General features: G+C 35.3%; 2 protein-coding genes across 2 annotated transcripts; both read right to left on the bottom strand.

Annotated features, from left to right (window-relative positions):
- Nucleotides 1-8,735: 8,735 nt before the first annotated feature.
- LOC132271384 (putative protein FAR1-RELATED SEQUENCE 10) lies at nucleotides 8,736-12,514 on the bottom strand. The gene is made up of 4 exons (XM_059772737.1): nucleotides 10,983-12,514; nucleotides 10,333-10,409; nucleotides 9,418-10,255; nucleotides 8,736-8,923 (listed from the first exon to the last, which is right to left on the bottom strand). Exons 1-3 carry the CDS (start codon nucleotides 11,506-11,508, stop codon nucleotides 10,202-10,204), a joined length of 657 nt encoding a protein of 218 aa, XP_059628720.1. The 5' UTR covers nucleotides 11,509-12,514; the 3' UTR covers nucleotides 8,736-8,923; nucleotides 9,418-10,201.
- A 333-nt stretch (nucleotides 12,515-12,847) lies between these two features.
- LOC132271383 (uncharacterized) lies at nucleotides 12,848-20,175 on the bottom strand. The gene is made up of 7 exons (XM_059772736.1): nucleotides 19,779-20,175; nucleotides 19,574-19,650; nucleotides 19,037-19,171; nucleotides 16,609-16,663; nucleotides 16,422-16,509; nucleotides 13,548-13,646; nucleotides 12,848-13,411 (listed from the first exon to the last, which is right to left on the bottom strand). Exons 1-7 carry the CDS (start codon nucleotides 20,102-20,104, stop codon nucleotides 13,268-13,270), a joined length of 924 nt encoding a protein of 307 aa, XP_059628719.1. The 5' UTR covers nucleotides 20,105-20,175; the 3' UTR covers nucleotides 12,848-13,267.
- Between the last annotated feature and the right edge of the window lie 272 nt (nucleotides 20,176-20,447).

Here is a 20,447-nt window from a genome sequence, read left to right as displayed (position 1 = left end):
TTGACTCGATGATTCAACATAATCAAGACGCCTTTCGTGATAATTTGAATTCAGTGAAGTCAGAGATAGTAGAGCAAGTTTTTAAACCGTGTAAGAGGTGGTACATTCATTGTGATTGAGAGGGAAGTCATCGTCAACTAATGAAATGTATGAAATCTTGATTAATATCATTTGATTTATTAATTTATAGTGAAAATAAAGCCACATATATATATTTTTTAAATAAAAAAATCATATTTGAATTAAACAATGAAAGGTTTCTAATATCATTTGAAATAAAAGGTTTTTATTTTTTTATATATATAAATAAATAAATATGTATATAATTATTTAAAAAAAAAAATTCAAAAAATAGGTTTTTGTGCCAATATAGTCGTTAAGGCACTGTTTGGGTCAACCAAATAGTGCCTAAAACGGCTATATGGCAGTAGTAATATTTTAAAAAGCAAATTTTTTTAAAACAAACACTTTTATCTATTTTTTTTAAAACTTTTTTTGCCCAAAAAAGCCTTTAAGGCACTGTTTGTGTCAGCCAAATAGTGCCTTAACGGCTCTTTGGTTCAATTATTTTGAGGGGAAAAAAAAAAAGAGACCAAAATCAGCCAAAAAACTGATTTTTTCCCCTTTTTTTTTTCCAGCCAAACATGCTTTACCAAATAGTGTTTTGGGCTAAAACATTGTTTGTGCCAGAATTAAAAAAGAAAAAGAAAACTGATGTGGGCCCGCATGTTAGCCCCGCAAATCGCCAACCCAATCTTGGTAATTGGTGACCTGGATCAAGAGCCTCTTTATGGGGCCCACTTTTTGAAGAGTCCATTGGAGCAGGCCAATCTTCAAATCTGGCCCAAAATCGCTGGATCACTCACCATTGGACTTGCTCTGACTAACTCGGAGAATATCAAAAATATAATATTCATCGTTCTCCATTGAGCGGAGTACTACATTGCAGATACCCGGTAAAGAATTGTTTGCACTCAAGAGGAATCGAATCATAATATTTGTAGTAAAAATTCACAGAACAATGCGAGAGCAAGATGCAGCTGCACGCAGAATTATACCATCATTTATCTTCTCAACAAACAAAATGCATTAATCTAACATAAAATCTACCCACAGAAGATATTACAAAATGTTTCAATTGTTATTTATTATTTAACTTGGTGAGAGGAAGTACTAAGAACACAAGTAGAAACTTTTGCTACGGTGACTGAAGATAGTAAATATCCTAGAATCATCAACACACAAGCCTACTACTATATTGAAAATCCAAATTACAACATCATCACATACATTCATCTTCCATTTTTAGGGTATTGAAATTCACCACAACACTGAACTTCTCGTTGACAAATTTCCCAGTCCCCGAAAGTTCTCCTCATGGCCATGCGATATTACAATGTCCATAAAGCTCTTCACTGTGAGGTTCTTCGACATCAACTGACCCATCCATTGCTCAAATGTAAGGAAAACTTTTGCCTTGAATTTTCAATTTACAGATGAACTGATGACTTCTGCTTGGCTTCTAAAACCGGAGCTACACCGGTTTCTCCAAGATCCTTGACAAACGCCCTGAGGAAACCGGGGCTGCCCAGTCACAGAACCGTTTTGCAAGATTCACAGCCTTCATTAAAAGTCATTTATAAAGTGAAAATGTCTCCCTCAAAATAATAAAACATGTGAAAGGTATGCGAATAGGAAAAACCTCATTGATGGCTATCTGGTGCCGAGTTCCTAGCACTGCTATTTCAGACATTGCCAAGTAAAAAACACAGAACTCCAAGATTCTGCCTGCTGGCTTGTTCTGAAAAGAAAAGGAAGTTCTAGGTATTAGACTATAAATAAATTAATAGAAGGGGATTAACATCAACTCTATAATCTAATAATAACTTGGAGATGTCAATGCCTATAATAATATAAAGAGGAAAGCAAGTGATCTGTAAATAATCTTGTAACCTCAATCCATGAGACCATGAAGCCTCCAGGTGATGAGAAAAAGACAACCAATGGAGAATGACATGCTATTTCGACTCAACTAGAATCAACAAAATTCTAGTTCTTCTTCTTTTGTTTTTCTTTTCCCCCCTTTTTAGATATGTCAATTAGAAACAAAAAAAGTGAGCATTATGGAAATATAGCAATATGATATTCAAACAATCTGAGTACTAAAGGACTTGGATCCTCTCCAGTGCTGGAGAGGGTCTTGTACTGCATCAAAGGTGGAGATTACATCATCAACTGATGAGAGCTGACCATCGTTGGTGGGTCACATCTAATGATTCAACCTCACACTCTTGATGGAGTACAAGACCCTCCCCAGAAATGGAGAGATCCATTGTCCAGTACTAAATTAGAAAAATAAGCTAGTAATTTTGCATTGTCTTTGTGCACTCAGAGTGTTGGGGGATGGGTCATTACTCATTAGGTCTAAAACTTCAAGTATACTAGAATCAATTTTTGCTCAACATCTTCACTTTCCATTAAAATGAAGTGAATTGTGTTCTCCTAAAGTTTGGACTGCAGAAGATACCCAGATTTTGGCTGCTTATTCTGTCAATGATGCTTGCCAAGAACATGGAATGGAAAAAGCTACACCCTACTTCGCAGTACTCTAAGCAAGTCTGAAATTGAACTAATAAAGAAGATGGTGTAATCAAGGGGAGTAGAGACATCTAATGAAACCCATACTATGGTAGTTGAAAATAAGAAAATAGAAAGAGAAGGAAAAATTGAGAAAGACAAATAGGAGAACAACCAAGGTACCAAGGGGCAAGTGGCCCAGCGGTACCAGTCCCCTACTTCCCAAAGGGAGGTCAGGGGTTCAAGCCTCAGTGGAGGCATGGGTGTGTGAGTACCAACTAAGAAAAAAGAAAAAGAAAAGAAGAGAATAACCAAGGAAAAGAATTCTAAAGGGGGTGTGAGCAAGCCACATTCCTCTTCACTGCAACAGAGAGGGAAAATTAGAAAGATACAGAGAGAACATCTTCAATGAACTTTTTTTTACTTGAAAGAAATGTACCGAGCTAGTCTCTTTTGGGCGAATATCTCAAGCGTAGGCAGAGTTGTTCTGAAGTTTATACATTCTCCTTCTGTCTGTTCCTAAGTTTCCGAGAACATTCTTGAGTGGCATTTCAACTGGATTCACCTCTATCAAATTCTTAGGAAGAGCCGTACGAGGAAGCTCGGGTAGGTTTGAGAGCCAAGCCCCAGTACAGTCAGTCATTAATTGGAAGTAGGCAAAATCAGAGACTTACTTTGAGCCTTTATATAGGCTAATTTCCTAACCCTAAACATATATGCTAGGACCAAAATAGATAATAAACCCCTAAAATTACTTCAAAAACAAGACTCTAGCAGCCATGGACACTCTCTTACAAATTTCCATTACAAAGTATCAGAAAGGATTACAGAGTTTAAAATAAGCTCCTAATAATATTAAAATACTACCAAGAACTCCTAATTTAGAATAAATAAATAAAAGCAATCTAGATTACACTCCTGGTTACATGTGGTATGGTTCTCCTGTAACAATTGTGATTACATAACATCCACAAAAATGCAATATTTCCATTTATTTTCCATAGGGCTTTAACATATAAATTGAGCAGCCAAATCAGAAGCAATTTAAAACAGAAACAGCCAGCCTCAAACAGGGAATAAAAATTTAACTAGGAAGTTCATAAAATTCTTTAGAATACTATATATGAAGTGGGTCTCACTTTCGTTTCTCCATTCCTTCTACTAGGCTGGAGGGGTATGGGAGGCCACACGTGGAAGTACTGCAATTATATTATAATACAGCTGATTGGCATTACAACTACTCAATTAAAAATGACAATGTAGCACAAGCCAAAAGCATCGACTCACTTAGGTATTATATTTTCAATTACAGAGGAAGCCCATATCATTTCATAAAATCCAAAAAAATTATTTTCTGTATCTCATTGAAAAACACTTGTTTAAAGAACAAAGAAAGACAATTGAGAATCAATTTAGTGCTATCTAAAACATAAAGAAACTATTTGTTCCTATGGAATCCAAAAGTCCCCATTCCTTTTTATGATTATATAGTTTATCAGTGAAGATAAAAATCCCATATTGGGAATCAAGAATAGAAGATGCATCTTGCATCATTAATAAAGCATGCATAGACTTGAAATGTTTATGCTAGGGGTGCACATATTTCGGACTGGACCGGTTTAGGAGTATTTTTGGAACCAAACCGGTCCCAACGGTTCCATAAATATTCTTAGGGCTTCTTTTTGGATGATTTTCTCCATCGAAGAATAAATGTATACTCTGCGGTAATTTTTGTTCTCAGTCGTTGGTTCAATATTGTGGCAATATATGCATGTCTGGAGACCTATTCCTGTCCATCTACTGACTAAACATTCCTTTTCATCTATATGACCTATTCACGTCTGTGTTTATTTTGCAGCCTTTTCAATTCCTGTAATCCAAGCATGCTGTATTCAATGAGTCCATTTTTTACCTAGCAAAAGTACAATATCTCTAATGAAAATCAAGTATCCACATTAGTACAATCTAGTTAATATTCTATAATTTCTATTTATAAATTTCTATATATTATAAATTTTATAATGGTTTGGTTGGTTCAGTTGGTCCCGAAGGACCCCAAACCACAACCGAACTGTTTATAAACGGTTCCATGTTTTTCGAACCATGACCAGACCAAACCGTGAAAAAATCAGACCAAAACGACTGGTTCGCTCTGGTTCGGTCAGGACTACTGGTTCAACTGGATTTTGTGCACCCCTATGAATGGCAACCAATATAGATGGAGGCCAAGCAGAAGTATTGCCTACTAACAAGAACACGAAACATACAGCTCCACTAAATTATACACATAAAAGGTGAATCCTGTTATATTGAATATCTTATTCCTGTTTTAGAGACTTGAGTGGCAACGAAATATCATCAAATAAAAGAATTGTCACTCACTTCTTATTTTAAATTTTTTTACAGTAAATAAATGTAAATTCATTCTTTATTCTCCAGAAGAGTCTCAGTCATGGGTGAAATCCAATATAGAGTCGACAAGTGTACGATATGGTAGTTCTCAGTTGGAAGAAGTTTCCTACTTCTACAAATCTTGTATTAACACTTCCACTATCGAATTTCCCCAAGAAAGACAAAAAAAGGTCCAGGTAAAAAAAATTATAAATCAATGCAGGATGTGGCTCAGTTCTAAAGAATTATATTCAAGTCATTCCCTTGAGAGAAATTGTGTCTATAGTCTAAAATAAAGAGAATAAAGAAAGTAAATTAGGAATTTTATATAGTTAAGTTGCATATCAAACCTTCCAATTAGGGGGTCCAACTTTGTCAATAACAAGCACATGACTGTCCCTCTTATCAACAACTGCAACCAAAAGTTTCCTTGTGAATCTGCAATGAAGAACAGAAACACTGTTAGCTTTGACTCGCTGAGACAACAATAATAGCTACAAATTAAGATCATTAAACTTAAACAATAAGGGGTAACCCCAAGATTAATTTGCTGTAAACCACCTTCAGAGGAGCTGAAAGGACCTCTTCTTCTGAGATAAAAAAAACAAAGAATAAATTCATTTCTCTAGAAATAATTTTGCTTGGGAAAAGGGAAATGAAAAATGTACAATGTCGAAAAGCATTATATTTCAGCTTTTGTGGCTGCAAATTAGAGCATTTATAGGTATCAAGTGCCATAACAGCAGGATAATAAATTCTTACGAAAGGAATGTTACAAAACAAGCAGAACCAACAAAAAATTAATACATTTATGCCTCAAAACACGGTTTCGTTACCACGTTGATTATCATGCCTCACCAATCTAAACCTCTGCACCTTCTACATTGGCTAAAGCTACTACAATTCCAGAATATTCGCCTAGGTCATATGCAGTTCATTCTGAACCACACACTCATTAAAGGACAAGCTTGTCTTAGTGAATGATTTTTCTATCAATAGAGATAATATTAGTAGAATAAAGAATGCAACCAGGCCGGGAAGGAAGACAAGCCTCTATGAAATAGAAAAATGTATAATTTTTGACCAAGCGAGAGAAATCACATGACAACATCAGAATGGCATTAAAGGGCAATCAGCCTAGCTGTATAAGATTACGCCAAAGCTCCCAGAACATCTACGTGTCAATAGTAGACAAGGGAACCTCAAGAATAAAAGTTTTTTTATTTTTATTTTTATTTTATTTTTTATGAATAACAAAAATTATTGAACAAAAAGGACACAAGTCCATATATGTGAAGCTTATACGAAGTGATACACCCAAAAAAAAAAATGTTTTAAAAGACAAACAATTCTCACTCGCATTTGACCAACTGCAAGAAAATAAATGCATACATAAAAAACATCTATTGATTAATTATACTACAACTTTATGATCAAAAGCTCCAATCCTCAAAAAATTTAAATCCCTTTCTCCTAGCTATACCAAAAAAAATGTAATGTTAAATTCCTCCAAAAACGTTCTTGCAATTCTGGTTACAAGCACAAACACCCACAACTCAATGAGCAGACTCATTGGTTGTAACTCTTTGAGGCTGGCCCATTCAACTCCAAGGAGATTAACTAAAGGCCCAAACATCCATCACAAACTTAATACCATTTTGCAAAGTAAGAAATGATGGCTAACTGCTTCTTCCTCCTTGCACCTGTCACGTCTACTTGGAAATGTCAAATTTTCCGTGACCACTTATTAGATAATAGAACCTTGTAGGGGGCATTGGAATCCACACACTTAATTTGCTTCAACCATCTTATGAGTCAATTGTGAAAATCCATCAAGATACGGAACCCAGCTGATGCGATTCTGGTGGTCTACTTGGTAGGAGGGAAGCGTGACAGGAAGTAAGGAGAAGGGGAGGAGGAGATCTTCACTTCAGGTTCAACATATCCCTTCCTCCCAAAAGTGGGAAGGAAGGAGTATGGAAAGAGTTCAGTCACCCTCTTTTCTTACATTCTATTCTTAGAATAAGACTTCCTTTAATATGAAAGGGTATAGTAGTAAAATTACCTAACACCACCCTCTTCTTTCATTCATTTCTTTCCTACTCAACCAGGAAAAGAAAAGAAAAAGAAAGAAGGCCTTCCTATCACTAGGACACCTACTTCAACCCTCATATCTTTCATTCCAATTTCACAGCCCATGTACAAATGGAGCATAAATCAAAGGCTAATGCATATACTTCGAAACGAAGAGCAAAGTACTCCAGTTGTTACCGCATTCAAAGCATATTTTTACTACTCCAGTTGTTACCACATTCAAAGCATTTTTTTACTTCCGGGCATGCCATTTAAGTTTTCAACATCTCATAGGGAGAAATTTTGTACACTGAAGAAAACTATAGAAATGGTAAGAAGATAACAACTCTGACGCTACTTAGTATAATGGGTATATCTTGTAAGTTAAATCATACAACAAAAATCTAAATGTCTCAGTCTGTTAAAGAAAGTAGGAAAAAGGATGCATGATTCTGTTATTGGTAAACAAAGGGTAAATCAGAGCCAATCAAATCAGGCCAAACAAATGGAAGTAGATTCAGTGACAAATGAAAAAAACAGAAGGTTTGGCACACTTGTGGCTTCTTTATCAAAGTCAAATTCCTTTATTGAGGAGATGGGCTCTAGAAAAATTGTGTAGTGTCATAGAACAACCTGAGAAAATAATGTAGGGAAAGTGGAAAAGTTCAAAACCAGAAGTATAAAGCAACAATTAATCTGGACCATTGCAATTCTAAAATCCATATAGTGATGAGATGATGGACCTGCATAATGTCTGAAAGCAATTTACGTGATCTATAAAAAGTCATAGCCCATCACAAGGCATGGCAACAAAAAAATGGGAAATACATATAACATATATATGCGTTGTTCTGCATTTTCAGTTCTCAGTTTACTTTCGAATACATACCCACCCAATTGCAAAAGAGAAGCCTTTCTAAAATTACTATAGGATGTTTCAAAGTAAATTACCAATTGCAGACTCATTTGCATGCCTGCATATGAGCTCATCCACTTCCTCAACTGTCTTTGCTGTCACAGGGGGTCCTCCAAAACTCATTTAGTTGTACTCTGTTAGTGATGCCTTATTGAATTCATAGCCAGGTTCTGAGAATCTGAATGCATATTTGAAAGAAAGGCAATCAAATTATCATCCCTCTCTTACACACACACACACACACACACACACTGATACAAGCATGAATTTTAGTCGACATTGGTATTAAAATGTCTGATGAGATACTCTGTACAAAATTATTTTCAGTTTGAACTTGGTTAATAAAATTTGTCTGCATAAAATTTATTTGAAGTCAATTTTTTATTTAACTGATCTCAAGATAGCAGTAGAAGTCATTATGGAAACCAATGATCCATAGTATAAAGAATGTGTAATTGTGTATGTTGTTATTACAGTGATTTTGATATTGTACAAATAAAAATATATAAATATAATGAGACAAGCTACTAAATCAATAAACACAAAGGCACTGTTTGAAGCAAAGAGAATACATGTGTTTGCATAAACAATTCACATTGTTCTGAATTAACAACCTTTATATTGTTTTCTATAATGTTTAAAACTTGCTGCTAAAAACAATCATATGAAACAAATCTTCTGCTCATCCTTGAATCCACCAAAAATTACAATCATCAATATGCTATATTGCTCATCACTAAGTCACTATTTTGTTCAGTTATCCCTGAGCACCTGCAAAGAAACATCAGGAGTTCGAATAAAGGAGTATGGAAAAGCAGTTATTGGACACAGCCTGATAGCAAAACAGTATGGCAAAGCAGAAACCAGATATTTCTCATGTACACATGGGGACCAGATATCGTCTCCACCCACCCAAATTCATGTGCTTGTGGTCAAGATGCTCACACAGAAAGATGGAGAGTAAAACTGGATGACAAGGAAAAGTTATTCAGAAATAAAGAATACAAGACCAGAATAACAAGGAGTACTGAAACAAGTAACAACCCTACCAACCAAAAAAAGCCAGACAGGAGCATTGAAGTAGTGTTAAAAGTTTGACAAGCTTTATACAAGGAATGAAACTGATATTAAAGGTGAACACTTTCAAGCGAGAATGAGAAGTAAATGGAGAAAAAGTTTTCCATTGTCCAAAAAAAAAAAAAAAAAAAACTAATCCTAAGATACAAAATAAAGAGCCTGAAACTAGCAATAATCATCGCAATTACAAGTTCTTCAAAACTATCCAGTCTTCTTTGTTTCCATTGCAAAACTATTCATCATTTATCCATCCATGTTGTTTCCTTCATGATAAATAAAATATAACAATTTTGTGGCATTTTTGCCTACATTTCTAATATTTTAATATTCTTAGAAAAATATTAGAAGAACAAGAACAATTAGAGAATTCAAAGAACACTTACAAGGAGATTGGGTAGATGATACTTCTGTAATTTTCTTCGTATTTGGACAATTTCTAGCTTCATGATTGTTCCACCACAGTCCGGGACATGACAATATCTAGCTTTTTTTGCAGCTTCAACACCACCTGTTTGTCTTGTTACCTTTGGCTGCCCCTTGGTTTTTGATGGATTTGGATTCTTAATGGAGACTGGTTCTATACCATTTGGGCTTCCTCAATTTCAGTTATTGGATGTTGATCAAATTCTAAAATTGGCTCTTCACTACTTGGCATGCTTCTAATAACACTAAGGACTCTTTCTACTTCCTTAGCTGCATAGTCAGCACGACTTCTAGTCCTTAATGATTCTTCCTGCAGAACTGAAAAGTGAGAGAGTGAAAATTTTGAGAAATATCATCTTCTTCCCTTCTATTGCTTTGATCATACTTCAAAAGTAGTGACATCTCACTTCTCCACCTCATTGGCAAATTTTTATCAGGGAGTCGAAAATAATTTTTGGAAACAAGCACTCGAATGGCATGCCTGCACAAGATTCCTGAGAACTCGAATTCCTTACACGTACAAAAGATGTCCTCATTTGATGCCATCCATTGCACAATTCGTCCACCATCTGTCTCTATGGAATGACGCACCATGTAGGATCCATCACCTTTCTCAATCATTGCATACTGGCATGATAACACAATTTCCTTTTGTAGCAGCTCAAAGCTATATGGCGTAAGAACAGTGGAAGCATGTTCTTCAATGGGCATAAATTTCGTCACACGTGAGTTTTGATACTTCTCTTATGCCGCTGCTTCCTCTCCAACCAGATTCTGAATACTAGCAGCCACCCTCACCTAATAAGGTTCAAGGAGCAATTTATTAAATGCATCGAGTTAAAAACTTGTAAAAGAAATTTACTTATTTGATGTACCTGCTCAACAAAATCCTGTAACTTGGTTTTTACATTAAAAAATCCTTTCAAATAATAATTGCTCGACTCTGAACATCCTGTTGTCAACATTCCGGCAAAAAAGAAATCTCTTAGATAGGGTAGTGCCCAATATGAGCTTAAAGAATAAAGTAAAGCAATATGTCTATCTGAATCCAGCCCAAATTGTGATACCATGTGATGCCATTGACATTCAAATTCTTCAATCGACTCTAATTGATATAATTTGTGAAAATGGCACTTAAATTCATTGTATTTTGGTCCTAGTTGAAGAGAGAACCAAGTAGACAATTTAGATACTATATGCCATACACAGAAAGCATGTTTTGTATTAGGCAATTTAATTGATATAGCCTCCTTCAATGCTAAATCTAGATCTGTTAAAATAGTTAGGGGGCATTTTCCATCCATAAATTGTAGGAAAGCCTGAAAAAAGAGGTATCAACAATTAAAAACAATGCAGCATAAGAAAAAAAAAAAATGGATAGCCAAAAAAAAAAAAAGAAAAAGAAAAAGAAAAAGAAAAAGGAAAGAACATACTAATTCATGTGTAGGTCACACCTGTAAAGCCCAACCAAAAGCAATGGTTTTCTCATCTCGTAATAGAACACAACCAAAGAATATGAAATTACCATGATTGTTCACACCAGCCCTAACTCCAAGTGGCATGTCATAACGATTCTGTCGATACGTGGTATCAAATACAACTACATCACCAAAATCCCTATATGCGCGCACTGAATCACCAAATGACCATGCAATATGTTCAAGCTTGTTATTTTCATCAATTGTAAAATCATAACAAAAGTCAGCATCTTGATCTTTCAAGCTCTTGCAGATCATAAGAAGTTCTGAAGCATCCTTTTCTCGACCAATGTTCTTATAACTTTGAAAGAAATCTTTTACATCCTTCTCCAGAAAAGGTAATTGTCCAGGCTCCACACCTTTTTCCAATTCCAACACTCTCATTATAAGATTCACTGCACATCCAGCTCTAAAAAGAAGCAAGATACGTTTTTTGTCATCTATTTGAATGCTACGATATGCTGGTAGAAATCGTGCTTCGTCCTCTTTTAATACTTCGTGGTTATGAACATTTGTGAATTTTGTGATTCTCCATTTAGGGATGCCATCAGTGACATCCTTTGCTACTAACATTCTTGCCTCGCATCCACATCGAGTTGATTTTTGATTTCTTTGTCACTCAATATCAGTTACTTTCTGCGGTCAAGGAAGACAAGCACGGTGGCAGACAAATTCTCTTCTGTAAAATCCCATGGGATGCTCTTGACTCCCCAAAGAGCGTTCACGTCTAATTGAAAACCCATTCTTCTTTGCAAAATCAAAATAATATTGATATGCATCTTCATCCATTTCAAACACTTGTCCTTCATGTGGAGGGGCAGTAGTAGCTTCAACCTCTAATGTTGCGTTAGTTGTTTCTTGTGCAAGGCCACTAGTAGCATCAGCATCAATTTCCACGGGTTGGTATATTTTGTGAAAGGGCACTAATAGCAACTGAAAACCCAACTGAGAAACTAAATTGAAATCTGTTAATGAGATTCCATTTCCATCCAACTAATTATGTACCCACTCCAGCATTTTATCAAACACATGGGTGGCAAGTCAAAAAGAGAGAGACCCATGTGCTAACATGGACGCTGAAACTTTGTCAGATCATCAGTACTCTACACTACACCTTGTTCTGTTGAAGAAGATGGTCTTTATATCTCAAATTCTTTTATAACAACAAAACATAATCACAAATATCTACTCACCACTTCATCTAGATGTAGAATTTATAGTCAATCTAGGGCCACCCAAAACAGTAAACTCGTCACTTGTTTGGGGAAGATTAATCACCCAAGAGAAGGAGAAGAAAAGTTGTCACTTGTTCTCGGAGGAGGAAGGAAAAACAGAGGTCGTTATTGGTTGGTTTTTCAAAATCTTTCTGGTTTATCTGTTGATGAATGGTTGAATGCACTAATGAAATCCTTTTCTTTTCTTTCTTTCTTTTAATTTAATTTAATTTAATTTATTTATTTTAGCCAAAAAAAAAAAAAAAAAAAAAAGATTTTAGTCTAATATTAGCAAATGACCATTCGTTGAGATAATGTCATCTCTCACTTAAACAAAAACAGAGTTTTGTTAAATGCGTAACTTATCATTTTTTTTAATAGTCAAGATTAGGCATAAGTGAACACAAACAAAATTATATTACCATTGAAGTTAAACTATCTTACCACCCTTGAAATTTGTTTAAATTATTTATAAATAAATTTATTTTAAAAAGTATCATTGACCTTACTACAAGTTACCCTTGAGATGAGTTTGGTACAGTTAGGTTATAGTAAAATAATTTTAGAAAAATTATAAAAGCGTCATATTATTATCGATTGATGTGTTCGTTATTCAACAAAGGAGAAAATTTTCTATTTATGCCTCACTAATTAAGAGTCCGTGTTGAGAGCAGTGATAAAATAAAAAATAAAAAAAATGGGACAAAAATTATAAATTGAAGGCAAAATGGTACTTTTACAACATCAAATCCACCAGGAGATTTACAAAAATGTTTCAATTGCTGTTTAACCTGGTGAGAGGAGGTACTAAGAACATAAGCTGCAACTGTTGCTACAGTGACTGAAAATAGGGTACATCCTAGTATCATCATACAAGACTATTACATTGAAAAATCTGAATTACAACATAATCACATATATTCATCTTCCATTTTTAGGGCATTGAAATTCACCAGAACACTCAACTGGTTGTTGATAAATTGCTCAGTTCCCAAAAGTTCCTCTCATGGCCTTGTATTATTACCATGTCCGAACAGCTCTTCACAGTGAGGTTCTTCAACATCATCTCACCCACCCAATGCTCAAATTATGGAAAACTTTTGCTTTGAAGTTTCAATTTACATATCAACCGAAGGCTTCTGCTTGGCTTCTAAAATCGGAGCTACACCGGTTTCTCCCAAATCCTTGACAAACGTCCTGAGGCAACCATTGATTATACGTGGGGCTGCCCCATCACAGAACCGTTTTGCAAGATCGACAGCCTGCATTAAAATCCATGTATAGAGTGAAAAAGTCTCCCCCAAAAGAATAAAAAATGTGAAAGGTGGTCGACGTAAATGATACACGATTAAGGCAAGGGCAATAATTCAAGAAAAAAGCGTGAGAAAAGAAAAAAACCTCATTGATGACTATCTGGTGCCGAGTTCCTAGCACTGCTATTTCAGACATTGCCAAGTGAAAAATACAGAACTCCAAGATTCTGCCTGCTGGCTTGTTCTGAAAAGAAAAGGAAGTTTTAGGTACTAGACTACTAATAAATTAATAGAAGAGGATTATCATCAACTCTACAATCTAATAATAACTTGGAGATGTCAATGCCCATAATAATAAAAGAGGAAAGCAAGAGATCTCTAAATAATCTTGTAACCTCAATCCAAGAAGCCTACAGGTGATGAGAAAAAGATAACCAATGGAGAATGACATGCTACTTCGACGCAACAAGAATTGACAAATTTCTAGTTGTTCTTTCCCCCCTCTCTCTTTTAGATATGTCAACTAGAAATGAAAAATGAGCATTATGGAGATATGGCACTATATTCAAACAATCTGATTACTAAATTAGAAAATAAGCTAATAATTTTGCATTGTCTTTGTGCACTCGCATAGGACGAGGACAAGCCATTATGTCTACTTGTTCCAGTATATTAAATTCATCTTTTGCTAAGCATCTTCACTTTCCATTAAAATGCCACAGATGACACCCAGATTCGGCTGCTTATACTGTCAACTATGCTAGCCAAGAACAGGGAATGGAAAAAGCTACCCCAACTTTGCAGTACTCTAAGCAAGTCTGAAATTGAAGTAATAAAGAAGATAAGTTAATCAAGGGGATTAGGGACATCAAATGTAATCCACACTAGGGTCACTGAAAATAAGAAAATAGAAAGAGAAGGAAGAATTCCAAAGGGCGTGCAAACAAGCAATCCCCATGCCTCTTCACCACAAGAGAGAAGAAAAATAAGAAAGATACAGAGACCAAATCTCATTACCTAACTTTTTTGACTTGAAACAAAGATAGTGTGTACCATATGCTTTCGAGCTAGAACCTCTCAGGCGAATTTCACAGACAGTTGTTCTGCAAGTTTATATATTCTCCTTTTGTCTGTTCCCAATCCACTGAGAACCTCATTGATTGGCATTTCAACTAGGTTCACCCTTATCAAGTTCTTAGGAAAATCCGTATGAGGCAGCTCACGTAGGTTCGAGAGCCAAGCCCCAGCACAGCCAGTCATCAATTGAAAGTAGGCAAAATCAAAGCCCCAGTTTGAAATTTTATATAGACTTATTTCCTAACCCTAAACATACCAAAAGCACCTATGTATGCTAGGACCGAAATAGATAATAAACCCCTAAATTAACTTTAAAAACAAGACTCTAGCATCCATTTACATTCTCTTACAAATTTCAACACAAAGTATCAGAAAGGAATTACAAAATTTATAAAATAATCTCTTGATAAAGTTAAAATACTACCAAGAACTCCTAATTTAAATAAGTAAATAAATAAATAAAAACAATCTAGATTACAATCCTGGTTACATGTGGTATGGTTCTCCTGAAACAACTGTGATTACACAGCATCGACAAAAAAACAATCTTTTCATCTTTTCCAATAAGGTTTTAACACATAAATCAAGCAGCCAAATCAAACCGTTCACAATCACCTACTCCAAAAGCTTAAGCTGTTAGAGAGGGTGTAACTTAAATATATAAATCCTTCAACACGCCCCCTCACGTGTGGCCTTCTTTTAGTCCAACACGTGTTTTTCAAATTTTTAATTAGGGTGACGGTGAGGTTTGAACTCGAGACCTTTGGCTCTGATACCATGTTAACAAACATATACTCCAAAAGTTTAAGCTGTTAAAGAGGATGTAACTTAAATATATAAACCCTTCAACACAAACCAATTTAAACAAAATCAGGGTAACTATAAATAAATAAAAATTTAAATAGGGAGCTCATAAAATTCTTCAGAATACTATGAAGTGGATTTCACTTCTGTTTCTCCACTCTTCTGCTAGGCTGGAGGCTACACACGTGGAAGTACTGCAACTATATAATAATACAGCTGATTGGCATTACAATAACTCAATTAAAATGACAATGTAGCAAGGGCCAAAAGCATCAAATCACTTAGCTATTTTATTTTCAATTCCAAAAAAATCCAAGAAGTGATTTTCTACATGTCACTGAAAAACACTCACCTAAAGAACAAAGAAGGACAATTGAGAATCAATTTAGTGCTATCTAAAACATAATGGAACTATTTGGTCCCATGGAGTCCAAATGTCCCCATTCCTTTCCATGATTATATAGTATAGTCATTCTCATCATTTTATCAGTTAAGATAAAAATTCCCATATTGGGAAACAAGAATAAAAGATGCATCTTGCATCATTAATAAAGCATGCATAGACTTGAAACTTGAATGGCAACCAGTTTAGATGGAGGCCAAACACAAGATCATGGTGATATATATTTATGTATGCCTATATGAAATTTCAATGTCGATTCCTTCTTTGACAAAACCCCACCTTTAATATTACATGACCTGTTATATGTGAACGCAGAAGTGTTGCCTTCTGACATGAACACAAGGTGCTAAACACACAGTACCATACACATAAAAGGTGAATCTTGTTATATTTGAATATCCTATCCTTGTGCTAAAAGTGTCGCTCACTTCTTATTTTGCATTATATAGTATGGGTGAAATCCAGTATAGAGTCGTGTTCGACACATTAATTCTCAGTTGGAAGAAGTTTCCTACTTCTACAAATAATAGTATTAACATACCCACTATGGAAGTTCCCCAAGAAAGACAGAAAAGGTCTAGGGGAAAAAAATTATGAATCAATGCAGAATGTAGCTCAGGTTTTAAAGAATTATACTTAAGTCGTTCACTTAAGAGAAACGGAGTCTATAGTCTAAAATAAAGAGAATACAGTAAGGAAATTGGGAATTTTATATAGTTAAGTTGCACATTAAACCTTCCAATTAGGGGGGGCAACTTTGTCAATGACAAGCACATGACTGTCCCACTTCTCTGCAACTGCAACCAAAAGTTTCCTTGTGAATCTGCAATAAAGAACAGAAACACAGTTAGCTATGACTTGCTTAGGTAACAATAATAGCTACAAATTAAGATTATTTAACTTAAATAATCAAGGGGCTAACCGCAAGATTAGTTTGCTGTACACCAATTTCAGAGGAGCTGAAAGGACCTCTTCTTCTGAGATACAAAAAACAAAGAATAAATTCATTTCATTAGAAAGAATTTTTATTGGAAAAGGGAGATGAAATATGAACAATGATGAAAAGCATTAGATTTCAGTTTTTGTGGCTGCAAATTATAACACATATGGGTATCAAGTAGCATAACAGAAGAATAATAAATTCTTATAGAAGGAATGTTAAAAAACATAGAGAGCCAACAAATAATTAATTCATTTATGCCTCAAAACACGGTTCTTTTACCATATTGAATATCATGCCTCACCAATCCAAACCTCCACACTTCCTACATTGACTAAAGCTACTACAATTCCAGAATATTCGCCTAGGTCATCTGAAGTTCATTCTGAACTACACACTCATTAAAGTACAAGCTTGTCTTAGTGAATGATTTTTCTATCAATAAACATAATATTAGTAGAATAAAGAATGCAACCAGGCTGGGAAGAAAGACAAGCCTCTATGAAATAGAAAAAGGTAAAATCGTCAACCAAGTGAGAGAAGTGACATGACAGCATCATAATGGCATTAGAGGGCTATCAGCCTAGCTGTATAAGATTAGGCCAAAGCTCCAAGAACATCTACATTTGGGAACCCTAAGTATAAAAGTTTTTTTTCCTCTTTTGATGAATAACAAATTTTATTAAACAAAAAGGACAAAAGTCCATATATGTGAAGCTTATATCAAATGATACAAAAACAAATTAAAAAGATGAACAATTTTCACTTGCATTTGACCAACTCCAAGAAAATAAATGCATACATATAAAATATATATTGATAAATTATATCACAACTTTATGATCAAAGGCTCCAAACCTCAAACTTCTTCTATCCCTTTCTTGTAGCCACACCAAAAAAAAATAAAAAATAAAAAAGGTAGTAGTAATGTTAAACTCCTCCAAAAACCTTCTTACAATTCTGGTAATAAGTACTAACATTCAAAACTCAACGAGCAGACTCATTGGCAATAACTGTTTGAGGTTGGCCCAAAAACTCCAAGGAGATCAACTAAAGGCCCAAACCACCATCACAAACTTAATACCACCTTGAAAAGTAAGAAATGATGCTACCTGTTCCTTCCTCCTTGCACTTGACACATCTAAGTGGAAATGCTCTCTTTATACTAATTAAGTTGTTAACCATCAAATTTCCTTCACCGCATACTAGATAAAAGAACCTTGTAGGAGCCATTAGAATCCACACCCTTGAATTCACTTCAACCATTTTATGAGTCGGTGGTAAAGACCCATCAAAGTATGGCACCCAGACGATCAGATTCTGGTGGTCTATTTGGTAGAAGGGAAGAGTGAGAGGAAGTAAATGGGAGGAGGATACCTTTCTGCAGGCTCAACATATTTCTTCCTCCCAAAAGTGGTAGGGAAAGAGTAGGGAAAAAGCTTAGTCACCATCCCTTCTTACATTCTATCCCTAGAATAAGACTTCCTTTAATATGAAATAATATAGTAGTAAAATTACCTAATCCCACTTTCTTCATTCATCATTTCTTTCCTACTCAACTAGGAAAAGAAAAGAAAAAGAAAAAAAGGCCTTCCTATCACCAGGATACCTACTTCATCCTTCATATCTTTCACTCCAATTTCACATCCCATGTACAAATGGAGCTTAAGTTAGTATCAACTACATCAAAGGCTAATGCATATACTTCGAAAGCGAGGAGCAAACAACTACAGTTTTTGCCACATTCAAAGTATATTTTTACTTCTGGGCATACCATTTAAATTTGCAACATCTCATACGAAGAAATTTTGTTTGCTGAAGAGAAATATCAACACGATAAGAAGATAAAGACTTTGACGGATATTAGTATAATGTGTATATCTTGTAAGTAAGATGATAGGACAAAGATCTAAATGTATCGCTCTATTAAACAAAGTAGGAAAAAAGATGCATGATTTTGTCATTGCCCATTGGAAAAAGAAGAAGAAGAAGAAGAAGAAGGGTAAATCAGAGCCAATCAAATCAGAAAGGCCAAATATATGGACGTAGGCTGAGTAATAAGAGAGAAAATAGAAGATTTTGGCACACTTGTGGCTTCTTTCTCATAGTCATGTTCCTTATTTTCTCAGGTTGTTCTATGACTATGGGTTCTATCTCCACTACTCAATCTTTCTAAAGCTTATATTATCTCCTCGGGCCTGCATAATGTCTGGAAGTGACTATTGCGATTTAATTTTTTTTGTAGCCCATCGTAAGGCATGGCAGCAAAAAATTGGATAACATATATGTAATATAAATATATACGAGTTGCTAGTGCATTTTCAGTTTTCAGTTCAATTTCTGAGACCCACCCAATTGCAAAAAAAGATGCATTTTTACAATTACTATAGGATCTTTCAAAGTTAATTACCAATTGCAGACTCCTTTTCATGATTGCGCAAAAGCTCATCCTCTTCCTCAACTGTCTGTGCTGTAACAGGGGGTCCTCCAAAACTCATGTGGTTGTATTCTGTTAGTGATGCCTTATTGAATTCGTAGCCAGGTTCTGAATGCATATATGAAAGAAAGTCAATCAAATTACCATCCCTCTCCTATTATATAAATATAGACACACATAGATACATACAAGCATGAATTCATACCTAAATAGATATACTGTTTCATAATCCAATTTAGTACTTAATTTTAATCCAATTATGTGCATTCAACAACACATTTTGAATATCACTTAAAAAAAATTAGAGCCATTTAAAATGAGGTAAAATTTTAAGCGGCAGTGGCTTCACTTAACTCCTAAAAATTTCAGTAGTTAAACTTATCAAAAAATAATAATAATAATAAATAAATTAAGTTCTTAATTCAGTTTTATCAAAAGGGATGCAGAAAATCCCCAAAAAAGATAAACATATGGTCATAAAACAAGAAATAGCATTGGTAATACTAATACCTCTTCGGGCGTTGATTCTCTTCTCGAATAGCCGAACTGGGTCAGATCCCTCTAAACACGCCGCATAAATAATTATCCTGACATTGAAATTCAAGCAAATTTCAACCCATGAAAGAACCAAAACCAATAGCTCTCTCTCTCTATTTATATACACACACAAACACACACACACACAAAAATAAAAATTGGTAAGAGGGGGACATACAAGGCGAGCTCTCTGGCGGCTCTGGGGCTGCAAAACCTGCCACTCTTGTCAATTTTGGGCAGCATTTCTCTGGGGGATGAGAGAGAGTCCGCCGATTTTTCGAGAACTTCCCCAACAGCAGCGCGAGCCGAAGAAGTGCGAAGAGGAGAGCTCCGGCGACACGAGTAAAGCAAGCGGCGTTGTTGTTGGATGGGGAAACTAACAAATGGGTAGTTTCCGAAAGTAGAGAGAGAAAACTGAGAGTTGAAAGTGAATTGGCGTGTTGAGGAAGAGACACAGTATGAGGAAGAAGAAGAAGAAGCGGTGAGGACTGAACTTGCCTCCATTACTAGCGTTTTTTCTTCAGCTTGTTCAGAGCTCTGAAACTGTTGTAATTGATAACAAAAGTATGAAATATCTTTTTTATCTATTTATTTTCTGCATATGTGACTTCATAATTCAAGCTAAAGAACTGGGCCTCTTTGTTTATAGTAGAGGACTGGGCTGTATGTTTATGGGCCATTAATACTTTCCTAATTGTTTACAAAAAAAAATCTGCCCGTTCTGGGCTTGCACCAGAATATAGATAAAAGTTTGCAAAATAAAAGCCTCAGACGCTCCCAGCCCGGCCGAACCCAACCCGCCATGGCAATAAACTTGTATGCATGGATGGCATTTGTTAGAGGATCT

This window comes from Cornus florida, unplaced genomic scaffold, assembly GCF_030987335.1.
Source record: "Cornus florida cultivar Cherokee Brave unplaced genomic scaffold, ASM3098733v1 CherokeeBrave_3.0.0_Hap2_Chr08, whole genome shotgun sequence".
NCBI lineage: Eukaryota > Viridiplantae > Streptophyta > Magnoliopsida > Cornales > Cornaceae > Cornus > Cornus florida.
Note: the sequence above shows the minus strand (reverse complement) of the source record. Positions and strands in the feature narration are given on the sequence as shown.

Bases quoted from the DNA above. Each gene is read 5' to 3' on its own strand.
- LOC132271384 (XM_059772737.1), bottom strand. From the start codon at position 11,508: ATGTTAGTAGCAAAGGATGTCACTGATGGCATCCCTAAATGGAGAATC. The intron at 10,410-10,982 runs GTAATTTCATAT...TGTTGACAACAG, and splicing joins GGCTGGTGTGAACAATCATG to GATGTTCAGAGTCGAGCAAT. The intron at 10,256-10,332 runs GTACATCAAATA...GAACCTTATTAG, and splicing joins TACAGGATTTTGTTGAGCAG to GTGAGGGTGGCTGCTAGTAT.
- LOC132271383 (XM_059772736.1), bottom strand. From the start codon at position 20,104: ATGGAGGCAAGTTCAGTCCTCACCGCTTCTTCTTCTTCTTCCTCATAC. The intron at 19,172-19,573 runs GTATTAGTATTA...ATATGCATTCAG, and splicing joins GAGAATCAACGCCCGAAGAG to AACCTGGCTACGAATTCAAT. The intron at 13,412-13,547 runs GTTTTTTTCTTT...ATTTTAATGCAG, and splicing joins ACCAGATAGTCATCAATGAG to GCTGTCGATCTTGCAAAACG.